A 12,071-nucleotide genomic window follows, 5' to 3' on the forward strand; every position below is an offset into this window, starting at 1 on the left:
ATTCAGGAAATCAAAGAATGATACAAATTATGAAGATTACTATGACACAAAAACATTTTCTGACTGTTAATCTCAAATTTAGAATTCAGATGACACAATCTTATGTTTCATAGAGTGCTTACAAATTCCAAATAAAGGAAATTTCTAGACTGTATTTAAATAAAATAAGACATATTACTATGCCTCACTTTCTTTCAATTTGATTTTTTTTAATTTTTTTACTGGAATAAAATTGTTTTACAATGTTGTATTGGTTTCTGCCATACAACAATGGGAATCAGCCATAATTATACATATACTACTTTTTCTTAGAGGGGGCCATTATCATTCTAGTTTTTTTTTCTCAAGAGAAGACTATTTTTTTCTGAGATCATGGATTGAGTATCTCCATTATTCTTGCACTTCTTTTATCCTTCAGTCCAGGACCTACAAAATAATTGTGTATAGAGAGAGGTGGAGAAGGAGAAAGCAATGAAGAAACAGTTCTGAGCAGATAGAATTTTCACACTGAGATATATTGCTGAAGGCCCTGGGGTGAATGATCTTAGAAATGAATTCCTAGAACCCAAAATATGGACACAGTACTGCATGACCATATAATTATTTTCTTTTTTCCACTAATTCTTTTCTTTTTTAAAAGGTGTCCAATCTACATAGAACCACAAAACCTAAGAAATGGATCAGAATTCTTCCTCATGGGTCTTTCAGATGATCCAGAACTTCAGCCTTTCCTCTTTGGACTATTTCTATCCATGTACTTGGTCACCGTGCTGGGAAACCTGCTCATCATTTTGGCAGTCTCCTCTGACCCCCACCTTCACACCCCCATGTACTTCTTCCTCTCCAACCTATCCTTGGTGGACATAGGTTTCATCTCCACCACGGTCCCCAAGATGATTGTGAACATCCAGTCTCACAGCAGAGTCATCTCCTATGCAGGCTGCCTGACGCAGATGTCCATTTTTATCCTCTTTGGAGGGATGGATTGTATGCTTCTGTCTGTGATGGCCTATGACAGGTTTGTGGCCATCTGTCACCCACTGCGCTACCAGGTCATCATGAACCCATGCACCTGTTGCAAATTAATTTCAGGGTCTTTTTTTGTTAGCCTTTTGAACTCCCAAGTGCAGAATTTGATTGTGTTACAACTTACGTGCTTCAAGGATGTGAAAATATCTAATTTTTTCTGTGACCCTTCTCAACTGCTCAACTTTACCTGTTCTGACATGCTCACAAATAATATAGTCATGTATTTTGTTGGTGCCATTTTTGGTTTTATTCCTTTCTCTGGAATCTTTTTCTCTTACTGTAAAATTCTTTCCTCCATTCTGAGAGTTCACCCATCACGTAGAAACTACAAAGCTTTCTCCACCTGTGGCTCTCACCTGGCAGTTGTTTGCTTATTTTATGGAACAGGTCTTGGTGTGTGCCTCAGTTCAGCCATCTCACAATCTCCCAGGAAGGATGCAGTGGCCTCTGTGGTGTACACTGTGGTCACCCCCATGCTGAATCCCTTCATCTACAGCCTGAGGAACCAAGACATCAAAAGGGCAATGTGGAGATTTCTCAGAAAAATAATCTAACTTCAGTCCCTGTGCCAATGCAGTAAAACTAAGCATGTTGACCTGAAATCCTACCTCTCTCATCTCATCATTTTTGTAGCTCTCATGGCCTTGATGTCTCTCCTTGCTTAACAACTGAGCGTTTCTTCTTTTGGTATTGTTTTAATGGGACTGGGGGAAACTTCTAGGATCCTTTGTCCATCTTAATCATGGCATGATTGAGTAGTTTTCACTATTGTGATTCTATTGTTTATTATCTGTGGTCCAAGGAGCCTGAAAAGATGAATAACTTTCTATATATTAAAATTTCACATCTTTTTTCACAGCTTTGACTATTTTCCATAAAATTTTCTCAAGTTTGAAGTGTATTTACACAGGCTAGATGTGACATCAACCTTGATTATTATTGAAATCATCAGGAAGTTTAAAAACACTGACACCAGCCCCAAGGGATGGGATGGGGAGGGTAATGGGATGGGGGTTCAGGATCGGGAACACATGTACACCCATGGTGGATTCATGTCAATGTATGGCAAAACCAATACAATATTGTAAAGTAAAATAAATAAATAAAACTGAGATTAAAAAATAAAATAAATTTAAAAAAAAAAAACACTGACAACTAGGTCTCACAACCAGAGACTTATACTTGAGTGTGTCCTGAGGATTTTTAAAAGCACTTAAAGAGATCCAGTGTGGACGAGGTTTAGAACTGATCTCAGTCATATCTTTGATTCCAAGATGACTTGTACACCTTGAATCCTAACAGCTCTTGGACAATGATCAGAACTCAAAGTGGGAAGATATGAAGAGCTTACCATGGCAACAGGCAATTTTCCCCTTTCTAATAATGATTCTTCACATGTAGTCTCTCTCACACCATACAGTCTGGTGTAAGTGCTGGTTATGAAGCTACTGTCTCTGCTCCAAACTCACACTTCTGCACTTCCTTTGGGCTGGGGCTCTTAAAATCACTGCTCTGTTTACCATTTTGTGTTCTTACGTTCATTCATGTATGCCCATTGCTCAGTTGTGTCTAACTGTTTGTTAGGCCATGGACTAGAGAAAGGATAGGCTACCCACTCCAGTATTCTTGGGCTTCCCTTGTGGTTCAGCTGGTAAAGAATCTGCCTGCAATGTGGGAGACCTGGATTTGATCTCTGGGTTGGAAAGATCCCCTGGAGAAGGGAAAGGCTACCCACTCCAGTATTCTGGCCTGGAGAATTCCTTGGAGTCACAAAGAGTTGGACATGACTGAGCAACTTCCACTTTTCACACAGGCTCCTCAGTCCTTGGGATTTTCTAGGCAAGAATACTGGAGTGAGTTGCCATTTCCTTCTCCATGGGATCTTCCCAACCCAGAGTTCAAATCCATATCTCCTGTGTCTCCTGCATTGCCAAGAGAACTCTTTACCACTGTGCCACCCAGGAAGGCATTTAATTAAGTACCAGTTACCAACAAATGTGTAAAAATTAATAGTTTTCTAATATGCCAATGTCTACAATTAGAGCAAAAACTTAGAGCTGATGACACATTCTGATAAGCAAATAATAAAAACATGTAAATCTCCGTCCTATAAAATGCCAACCAAAGCAAAGACTAAGGAAAAGAAAATAAGTTATCCTTCATGGTGGCTTAGTTGCTAAGTCGTATCCAACTCTTTGCGACCCCATGGACTGTAGCCTGCCAGGCTCCTCTGTCCATGGGATTTCCCAGGCAAGCATACTGGAGTGGGTTGCCATTTCCTTCTCCATGGAATCTTTCTGACCCAGGAATCAAACCCTGGTCTCCTGCATTGTAGGCAGATTTTTTTAATGACTGAGCTACAAAGGAAGGCCCAAGTTATACTTGGAGTTAAATAATAACTGAGAAAATGGAAAAGGTATTACAACCTTGGTGTAGACCTAATGCTGCATAGACTTCACATGAAATGGATTTACAGATATCAAATTTTCATGTTAAAGTGGTTAAAGAAACAAAAGCCTGAATTTTATGTTAAAATCCTGCAAATTGGAAGGAAGAAGTAAAAGTGGACGTCCACCTGAGGACAGAGGGTCCCAGACCCTCCTAAGGATATTCACTTTTCCTTTTTTTCCCTTTTCCATTAATATTAAAAAGTCTCCAGAGATTGGGACAACATGGACCAATTGGCTAATTATACCCTTTGTGCATTAAGCCCTAGGTCATATCATTGTAAATAATTGGCTGCTGCCATCTACACATTAGTTTGCCAGTTCTAAGCGTGTGGATATATACCTATGTCTCCTCCATTTGGAAGTACCTGCATTGGATGTTCCCCACCTGAGTCTGTCTTCCTGCCCATCCTGAGAAGGGATCCTGAGACTTCACCACACACCAGGCAGGAAAGGGGTCATGAGTCTATGCTCCTTGGTCATGCGCCAGCAGAGATGCAGCCCAGCCCAGTAAGTGTTGAGGGGGAGACAGTGGGAGGGACCACTGGGAGCAATATTTTCTGTTCAGGAGGAACAAACATGACAATAGAGATGGAAAGATGAGAGGGCACCAATACACAAGATCTGGGATCAGAGCCCTATGAAGGTTAAGTTCTTGGTTCTGATTAGGTTGTGAGAACTCTCATTCAGAGGTCTACTTCTATCCTCATTGGTTCTGATTCTGGCTGGCATTTCTCCAACTATAGCAGCACATGGGTCTCTGTAAACTTCACATAAGCAGTTCTAATGATCCTGAAAGCAGTGATGAGGATGATAAGGAAGATAACATTAACCATAGTATCATGTACTGTTGCTGAGGTCATCCCCAGTGGCAGGCACTGAGGTCTGTGTTTTATGTACAGTTTTTTATTTCATCTGCATAACCCCTCTAAATTATAAGTACAGTCACATTATTAATACTTTTTTTAGCTGCGCTGGGTCTTCACTGCTTCACGCGGACTTTCTCTAGTTGCAGAAAGAGGGGGCTACTCTCTAGTTGCAGTGCTCAGGCTTCTCATTGCTGTGGCTTCTCTTGTGGAGCATGGGCTTGAGGAGCATGGACTCTGTAGTTGTGGTAGATGGGCTTACTTGCCCTGGGGCGTGTGGGATCCTGGAACAGGAATCAAACGCATGCCCCCTGCACTGACAGGTGGATTCTTAACCACTGAACCATCAGAGAAGCCCTCATTAGCAGTTTAAGAAAAGGAAAGGCTCGCAGCATTTTCTGTAACTTGTACCAGGTCATGAGTTAGAAAGGGTTGAAGCCAGATTTGAAGCCAGTGAATCTGGGCAGATTTCCTTCAGACAAAGGGCACCTAGACAGTGCCCCCTGCAAACCCAGAGTGACATGACTGAGCAGTCCTGGAAGAGACTTCCTACTTACCACACCCCTCCCTTTGGAGTTTTCCAGAGGACACAAAGGCTGCACTTGCTGCATTGCTCACAGGAAGGAGGAGTGGGTGAGATCACCGGCAAACTCATTGAGAGAAGGAACCCAGACACTTCAACGCAGATTTATCTGCTTATCCTGCTCCTGGATTTTAACTGTTCACTTCCTCATCCACATTTATAATCCACCTACTCAATCACAAAAGGAAATATAAAGTCAGAGTCTTGTTGTTCATCTTCACTCAGGAAAATAGAAACATTAATAAATATACCTCAGATATATCTCTGATTAGACCTTGGTACCTTTGTCTTCCCTGGTGACTCAGACTGTAAAGAATCTGCCTTCAATGGAGGAGACTTGGGTTCAATCCCTGGGTTGGGAAGATCCCCTAGAGAAGGAAATGGCAACTCACTCCTGTTTTCCTGCCTGGAGAATTCCATGGACAGAGGCTACAGTTGGACATGACTGAGAGACTAATCTTTTCACTTTTTCATCTTTGCTTAAACCTTTCAGAAAGTCTGGAAACAACAAAATTAGTATGTGGGACTCAGAGACTGACAACTTGTTTTTGAATCCTGTGTGCTCCCCTTATTCTTAGCATATTACGGGGCAATTTCATAACATCTCTGAGATGTAGGATTGTCAAATGTGTTGATTCCTTATTGATACAACACCACTGAAGTAAGACTAAACAAATAATGGATGCCTTCTATGCAACAACTATGTGAAATGACTGAGGCTCATTTATTTCTGAATCCCCAGACCCTATACTTTGTTGTTACAGAGGAGGCACCAAGAATTAAAAAAAAAAATTAAATATTGAACAAATTCTTCCATTTTTGATAGGAAAAAAAAAAAAGTTAAGCAATGCTTCCACACCATAGACTTGTTCCTGAAAGGTAGGATCTGGCTGCTCACTGCTCAAAAGCCAATAAACAGGCTAGGTTGGTGAAAAGGAATATTTGCTTTACTTCAGTTGTGGGCAACTGGTGGGTGGTGACATCTATCCAAAGGCTGACTCCCCCTCACTGACAGTCAGTAGGGAAGAGTTTTATAGGCTGAGGGAGGGGGCTACATGCGGAAACAGTATAATCAGCTCTGACAGTCATCTTCAGATTGGTCATTGATGGTCTGAACAGCATAATCATAGTTGTTTTAGGTACAGTTAATTTTCGGTTTCAGAGTCAGTTTGTTTTCATTTCTTTGAGGCCAATTCTCAGAATTGTGGCAGCTATGTCACTGCTACAGTCTGATCCATGTAGTTAACTTCTCCACCTGGTGAGGGTTTCAGTAAGACAGTTCACAGAATAAGGCTCAGAATATCATCTATAGCCCTTGAGGAGGAACTAAAGGTCCTTGACTTTGCTTAATGAATATTATTATTATTTGGTCTCCTTTGACTGTTTTCCTTGTTTTTGCATGTTCTCGTTTCTCTGATTACACTTATTCTTTGACTAAAGTATTTCCGCAAACAAAAGGCAGGCAGAAGATATGGAGGGAAGGACCACAGGGTCCTGCTGTGTTTCATCCTTTTCAGAATGTCCCATAGGACCAGAGACAAGATAAAACAGTGCTTGTTTGTGTCTAGGTCATGGACTTTCAGTGAGATCTATTAACTTCTATTTAATAGCATCTGCAGGATTCAATGATTGAAAAACCATTGCAGAAATTTTCATAAATATGGAGGAAAAAAAGAGTCAGAAAAGAAAGACAGGGTACATCTGATTGCATGAACTGAGACACATTTTATGTTTCATCTCATTCCATGCTGTGATGCTCTGATACAGGAAAGGCTTTGATCTCTTTGCCATACAAACCAGAAAACATCATTAAATCTGGTATTGCATTTCATTACTAAACACATTATCTTAATAATGCTTTAAATTCTTTATTAAATGACCAAATATGTATAAGTTCCAAATGTGTCTTGGCTGTGACATATATTGCAGAGGTGGATGTTAGACTCTTTTTTTCCAAGAAGGAACAGAAGCACAGAGAGGTGGAAGCACACTCCACATACAGGGGGTGAAAGATCCAGGATTAAAACCTTGATCTAGGTTTTAGGGAAGATCCAGGACTAAAACCATGACAAATGCACCTATTGTCAGTCCCCTCCACTGTAGCTCATAAGTGTTTCTTTTCTAACCTGCTTTATTGGTCCAGGATGTGCAATGAAGGTAGGAGAACTGATTGATTCTCTTTTGGTTTAGTGAGTCTACCTGTGAATTATGGGAATGAGGCAGTAATTTACATGAACTATATAGACACTAACATAGTAGATTATTGAGTTTTCTATGAATAGTCATGTTTTGCAGTCCAGCGTTGAAATCTAAGGTTGAAAATATTATGTATAAAAGATGAAAATGCTATGTGCACATATTAAGTAATTATCACCAGGTACTTAGTTCATAGAAAATGATTTTTATATTGCAACAAATACAGAAAGTTAACATTAATAAACCTGATTATACACCAATTGTTAGAAATTGAATAACTAATCTCCACTCACATAATATATACAAGTTCTCATCGTACAATACAAAGAAAGATACAAGAATTTTTGTAGGATTATCTGAGAATGTGTGTATGTGTTAAGTAATTCCAGGCATGTCTCTTTTCAACTCCATGGACTATAACATGCCAGGCTCCTCTGTACATGGGATTCTCCAGGCAAGAATACTGAAGTGGATTACCATACCCTCTCCATGTTATTTGAGAATAAACTAATATAAGTAATATGACAAATATGATATATATAATATAAATTAAAATTGCATTTAAATGAATGCAAAACATTATTTTAAATTTGTTAAATTTAAATCAATACATATAAACATAAATTTATGCAATAAAGGAAATATTATATATCCTTACATGATAATATGCATCAGGTAAATGTTTGAAGTAGTTTTATGTATTTCACAAGGAGACTTAACCTCAAAGTTGTGGTAAACAAGAGCATCTTAGAGGCCATAAGGGTAGTATTCTGTTTAAGGAAGATTTTAAGAAGCCGGTTATGGATACATAAATGAAATTGACATTATGGAAACACAGACAAGGAAATAATACTCATCAACTTCATAACACTGGTTCCTTTTGGGGATGTGTATGCAGAGGAATGAGATGGAGCTGAAATTCCAAGAAAAGTTAAACTGTATCATTAATATTTCAAATCTTTACCAAGTATGAGATTGAAGCATATATTAATTAATGTTTATATTTTAAAAATAAGTAGTGGGTATTGATGAGAATAATAATAATAGGTAATATTCATGGAGCTTTATCTAAGTTGGACAATATTTTAAGGCAGTGTTTATCAAGTCCAGCTTCACATTAGGGTGACCAAAAGCACACATGTAGAGATACTGAAATTTGTTCTAGATGAAGCTAGGGTAGTTGTGTATTTTAAAATAAGCACATTAAAATCATCAATCAAATAGACACAGAAGTATAAGATTGCAATTCCTTTATTAGGAAGCATTGATATGAAATTCTGTTAACTAGACTTAGAGGGGGCTTCCCAGGTGGCTCAGTGGTAAAGAACCCACCTGCCAGTGCAGGAGACATGAGAGACTAGGGTTCAATCCCTGGGTCAGGAAGATCCCTGGAGGAGGGTATAGCAACCCACTCCAGTCTTCTCGCCTGGAGAATCACATGGACAGAGGAGCCTGGTGGGATACAGTCCATAGGGTTACAAAGAGTCAGACATGACTGAGGCAACTTAGCAGGCATGCACACACACAGAGGTCTGCATTCTCACCTGGCTGTAGGAATTTTTCTTATGCTAAGCTTTTCAATGTAAATAAGAGTTTATGATCAGGAAAACAAGACTACCAGGTATATGAAAATGTGTTCAACATTGCTAATATCGGGAAAAGTTGGTCAAAATCTACATTAAATATTGCCTCACATCTGTTAGGATAGCTACCATTAAAAAAAAAAAAGACAACAAATGTTGGTAAGGATGTGGAGGTAAGAAAACCCTTGTAACTGGTTGGTGGGAATAAATATTTGTACAGCTCTTACAGAAAACAGAAAGGAGGTTCCTTTAAAAATTAAAAAAAAAAGGAGCAAACTGAAGTAGAACTACCTTAGGATCCAGCACCCCACATCATGGTAGATGCCAAAGAAATGAAGTCAGAACCTCGAAGAGATATCTACATTCCCCTGTCATTATCTTATTATTTGAAATAGTGAAAGTATGAAAACGTGTCTGTTGACAGATGAGCAGGTAGAAAAATATGGTGTGTATATAAAGACAATAGACTATTACTCAGCCATACAAAGAAGGAAATCCTGCCATTTGTGACAACATGGATGAATCTGGAGAATACTATGCTTATTGAAATATATACACCAGACACAGTCAAATCCACTATGATCTCACTTGGGTGTAGAAGTTAAGAAAATTAAACTCTTAGGACCATAGATTAGAACTGTAGCTGTGAGGACTGGTGGTGAGGAAAGTGGGAAATGTTAGTAAAAGGGTATAAGCTTTCAGTTATAAAATGAATAAATTCTGGGGATCTAATAAATAACTTGGTTACTATAGCTAATAATTCTGGTTGTGTTCATGAAATCTGCTAAGAGAGATTTGCCTAACTGTTACTACACACACACACAAATAGAAAATATGTGAGCTTCCAGATACATTATTTAACTTGACTGTGGTAATTATTCTCCATGTGTATGTGTATTAAATCATCATTTTGTACATCTTTTAAAGACTTTCAAGTGGCACAACCCAAATATATGCGGTTTTGTCAATCATTTCAATAAACTGAAAAAAAAAGAGAAGCAGTATTTTTCTGCCAGTACAGAACAGAGTCCAAAAAATGTAAAGTGGTCTCACACATCAGACATTTAATTGAGATGGTATTGAAACAAATAACCTTGTATAAGATAAAATATTTCAAGGGGGTTTCTTAAATTTCATTATCATGTTATCATTGACAATGCTGTGCACAGGAATACCATCTTTGTAGTCACCAATGCATTAGATCATGTGCAATTAATTAAACAATATTGATTGAAATTTGACCTCCTCCAAAAGTATGATGTATATACTAAATGACTTCTGGAAGATAACCTCTAATATTTGAGTAATCCCTATTTCATGAAGGAGGGAAGACAGAAAACCAAAGATGATAAAACTCTGAATATCAAATAAACTGTGTTCTGATTATGAATATTCATTTTTAATTTAGAATCCAGATGACATAGTCCTGTATTTCATAGATATTTGTAAATATTCTAAATGAAGGAAATATCTAAAAGTGTATTTGAAGGAAATGATTTATATAAATGACTTAATCTCTTTATATTTTAATTATTATATATTTTCTTAGAAGGGGAAGGGAATCTCTCATTATATGTTATTTCTAAAGAAGTAGGCTATATTTAACTAAGATCATAGATGTATTAACTCTAATGTTCTTGTTTCCTTTCCCTTTGCATGAAGTTTTATAATCTAAGAGTTTATAGACAGATGTGTATAATACATAAATCAAGGATGAAAATTTCTAAGCAAATAGAATTTGTCACATTGAGAAATATTGCTGATGGAACAGCGGTGTATAATCTTAGAAATGAGTTGGTTGAATCCAAAATATAGACATAGTGCTACGTGACAGTTTATGTATTTCCTATTTTTCCACTCCTCTTTTTGTTTCCCAAGGATATCCAAGCTATATAGAACTGGAAATCTAACCACTGTCTCAAAATTCTTCCTCCTGGGCCTCTCAGATGATCCAGAACTTCAGCCTTTCCTCTTTGGACTCTTCCTGTCCATGTGCCTGTTCACCATGCTGGGGAACCTGCTCATCATCCTGGCCGTCACCTCTGACCCTCACCTCCACACCCCCATGTGCTTCTTCCTCTCCAACCTATCCTTGGCTGATATTGGTTTCATCTCCAACACCATCCCTAAGATGACAGTGAACATCCAAACTAATAGCAGTGTCACCTTCTATGTGGGCTGCCTGATAACAGATCTCTACTTTTATGTTTTTGGGGACGTGGATAGTATTCTTCTTACTGTGATGGCCTATGACAGGTTTGCGGCCACCTGTCACCCACTGCACTACATGGTTGTCATGAACCCATGCCTCTGTTGCTCCTTAGTTTTGGTGTCTGTTTTGGTTAGCCTTTTGGATTCTCAGGTTCACAATCTGATTGTGTTACAACTTATCTGCTTCAATGATGTAGAAATTTCTAGTTTCTTCTGTGGCCCTTCTCTGCTCCTCAACTTTGCCTGCTCTGACACACAAAGAGTATAGTCAGGTGTATTATTGGTGCCATCTCTGTTTTTCTCCCTACATCAGGAATCTTTTTTTCTTACTATAAAATTCTTGTCTCTTTTCTGAGAGTTCCCTCATCAGGTGGGATATATAAAGCCTTCTCCACCAGTGGTCCTCACCTGATAGTTGTTTGCTTATTTTAAGGAACAGGCCTTGGTGAGTACCTCAGCTCAGCTGTTTAACAGTCTCTCAGGAAAGATGCAGTGGCCTCAGTGGTATAAACTGTGATCACCCGCGTGCTGAATCCCTTCATCTACAGTATAAGGAACGGAGACATCAAAAGGGCCACGTGCAGGTTCCTCAGCAAAACCTTCTCATCTTACGATCTGGCCACGCATAGAAAATGTAGCAAAACTAAACCTGGAGATCTGAAAATTTTACCTCTCTCATGATGTCATTTTGCAACTCTTATGACCTACATTCCTTTCTTTGTGTTACACCTGAATATTGCTTCTCTTTTATGGTTTAACATGACAGTAGGGAGTTTTAGGGTCCTTTGTGTATCATAATCACTCTATGCCTAAATCTCATTATATCTACAGAGATTCTATGATGTTTTTTTGGTGGTGAAGCAGCTTCAAAGAATGATTAATTCCCTTTAGCTGTGTTGAAAATTTACAAGTTTTCCACAAGTCTTATGTCTTTTCCATAGTAAATTCTATTTCTATTTTTCAAATCTCTGCATGCAGTTATATTTGAGGATGCTCATCACTGTTTCTCAACCTTGGCTTTTATCAAAAACATCTAGGAAATTTAAAACTACTGACCCTGGGTCTCACCACTAGACACTCTGGTTTAACTCGACTTGGGTGTAGCCTGAGTATGAGTATTCTTAAAAGCACTCAGATGGTTCTAGTGTTTGGCCAA

At 38.5% G+C, this 12,071-nt stretch overlaps 1 protein-coding gene and 1 pseudogene across 1 annotated transcript; both read left to right on the plus strand.

Moving 5' to 3' along the window:
* The first annotated feature begins 608 nt into the window (after nucleotides 1–608).
* LOC138441729 (olfactory receptor 7E178-like) lies at nucleotides 609–1,767 on the plus strand. The gene has a single exon (XM_069592816.1). It carries the CDS (start codon nucleotides 696–698, stop codon nucleotides 1,581–1,583), a length of 888 nt encoding a protein of 295 aa, XP_069448917.1. The 5' UTR covers nucleotides 609–695; the 3' UTR covers nucleotides 1,584–1,767.
* A 7,102-nt stretch (nucleotides 1,768–8,869) lies between these two features.
* LOC138440590 (olfactory receptor 7E178-like) lies at nucleotides 8,870–11,596 on the plus strand (annotated as a pseudogene).
* The last annotated feature ends 475 nt before the right edge of the window (nucleotides 11,597–12,071 follow it).

The sequence above is a fragment of the Ovis canadensis genome, chromosome 5 (genome assembly GCF_042477335.2).
Source record: "Ovis canadensis isolate MfBH-ARS-UI-01 breed Bighorn chromosome 5, ARS-UI_OviCan_v2, whole genome shotgun sequence".
In the NCBI taxonomy this organism is placed as follows: Eukaryota; Metazoa; Chordata; class Mammalia; order Artiodactyla; family Bovidae; genus Ovis; species Ovis canadensis.

What these genes read in the sequence shown, in the direction of transcription:
- LOC138441729 (XM_069592816.1), top strand. Translation starts at nt 696, where the DNA reads ATGGGTCTTTCAGATGATCCAGAACTTCAGCCTTTCCTCTTTGGACTA.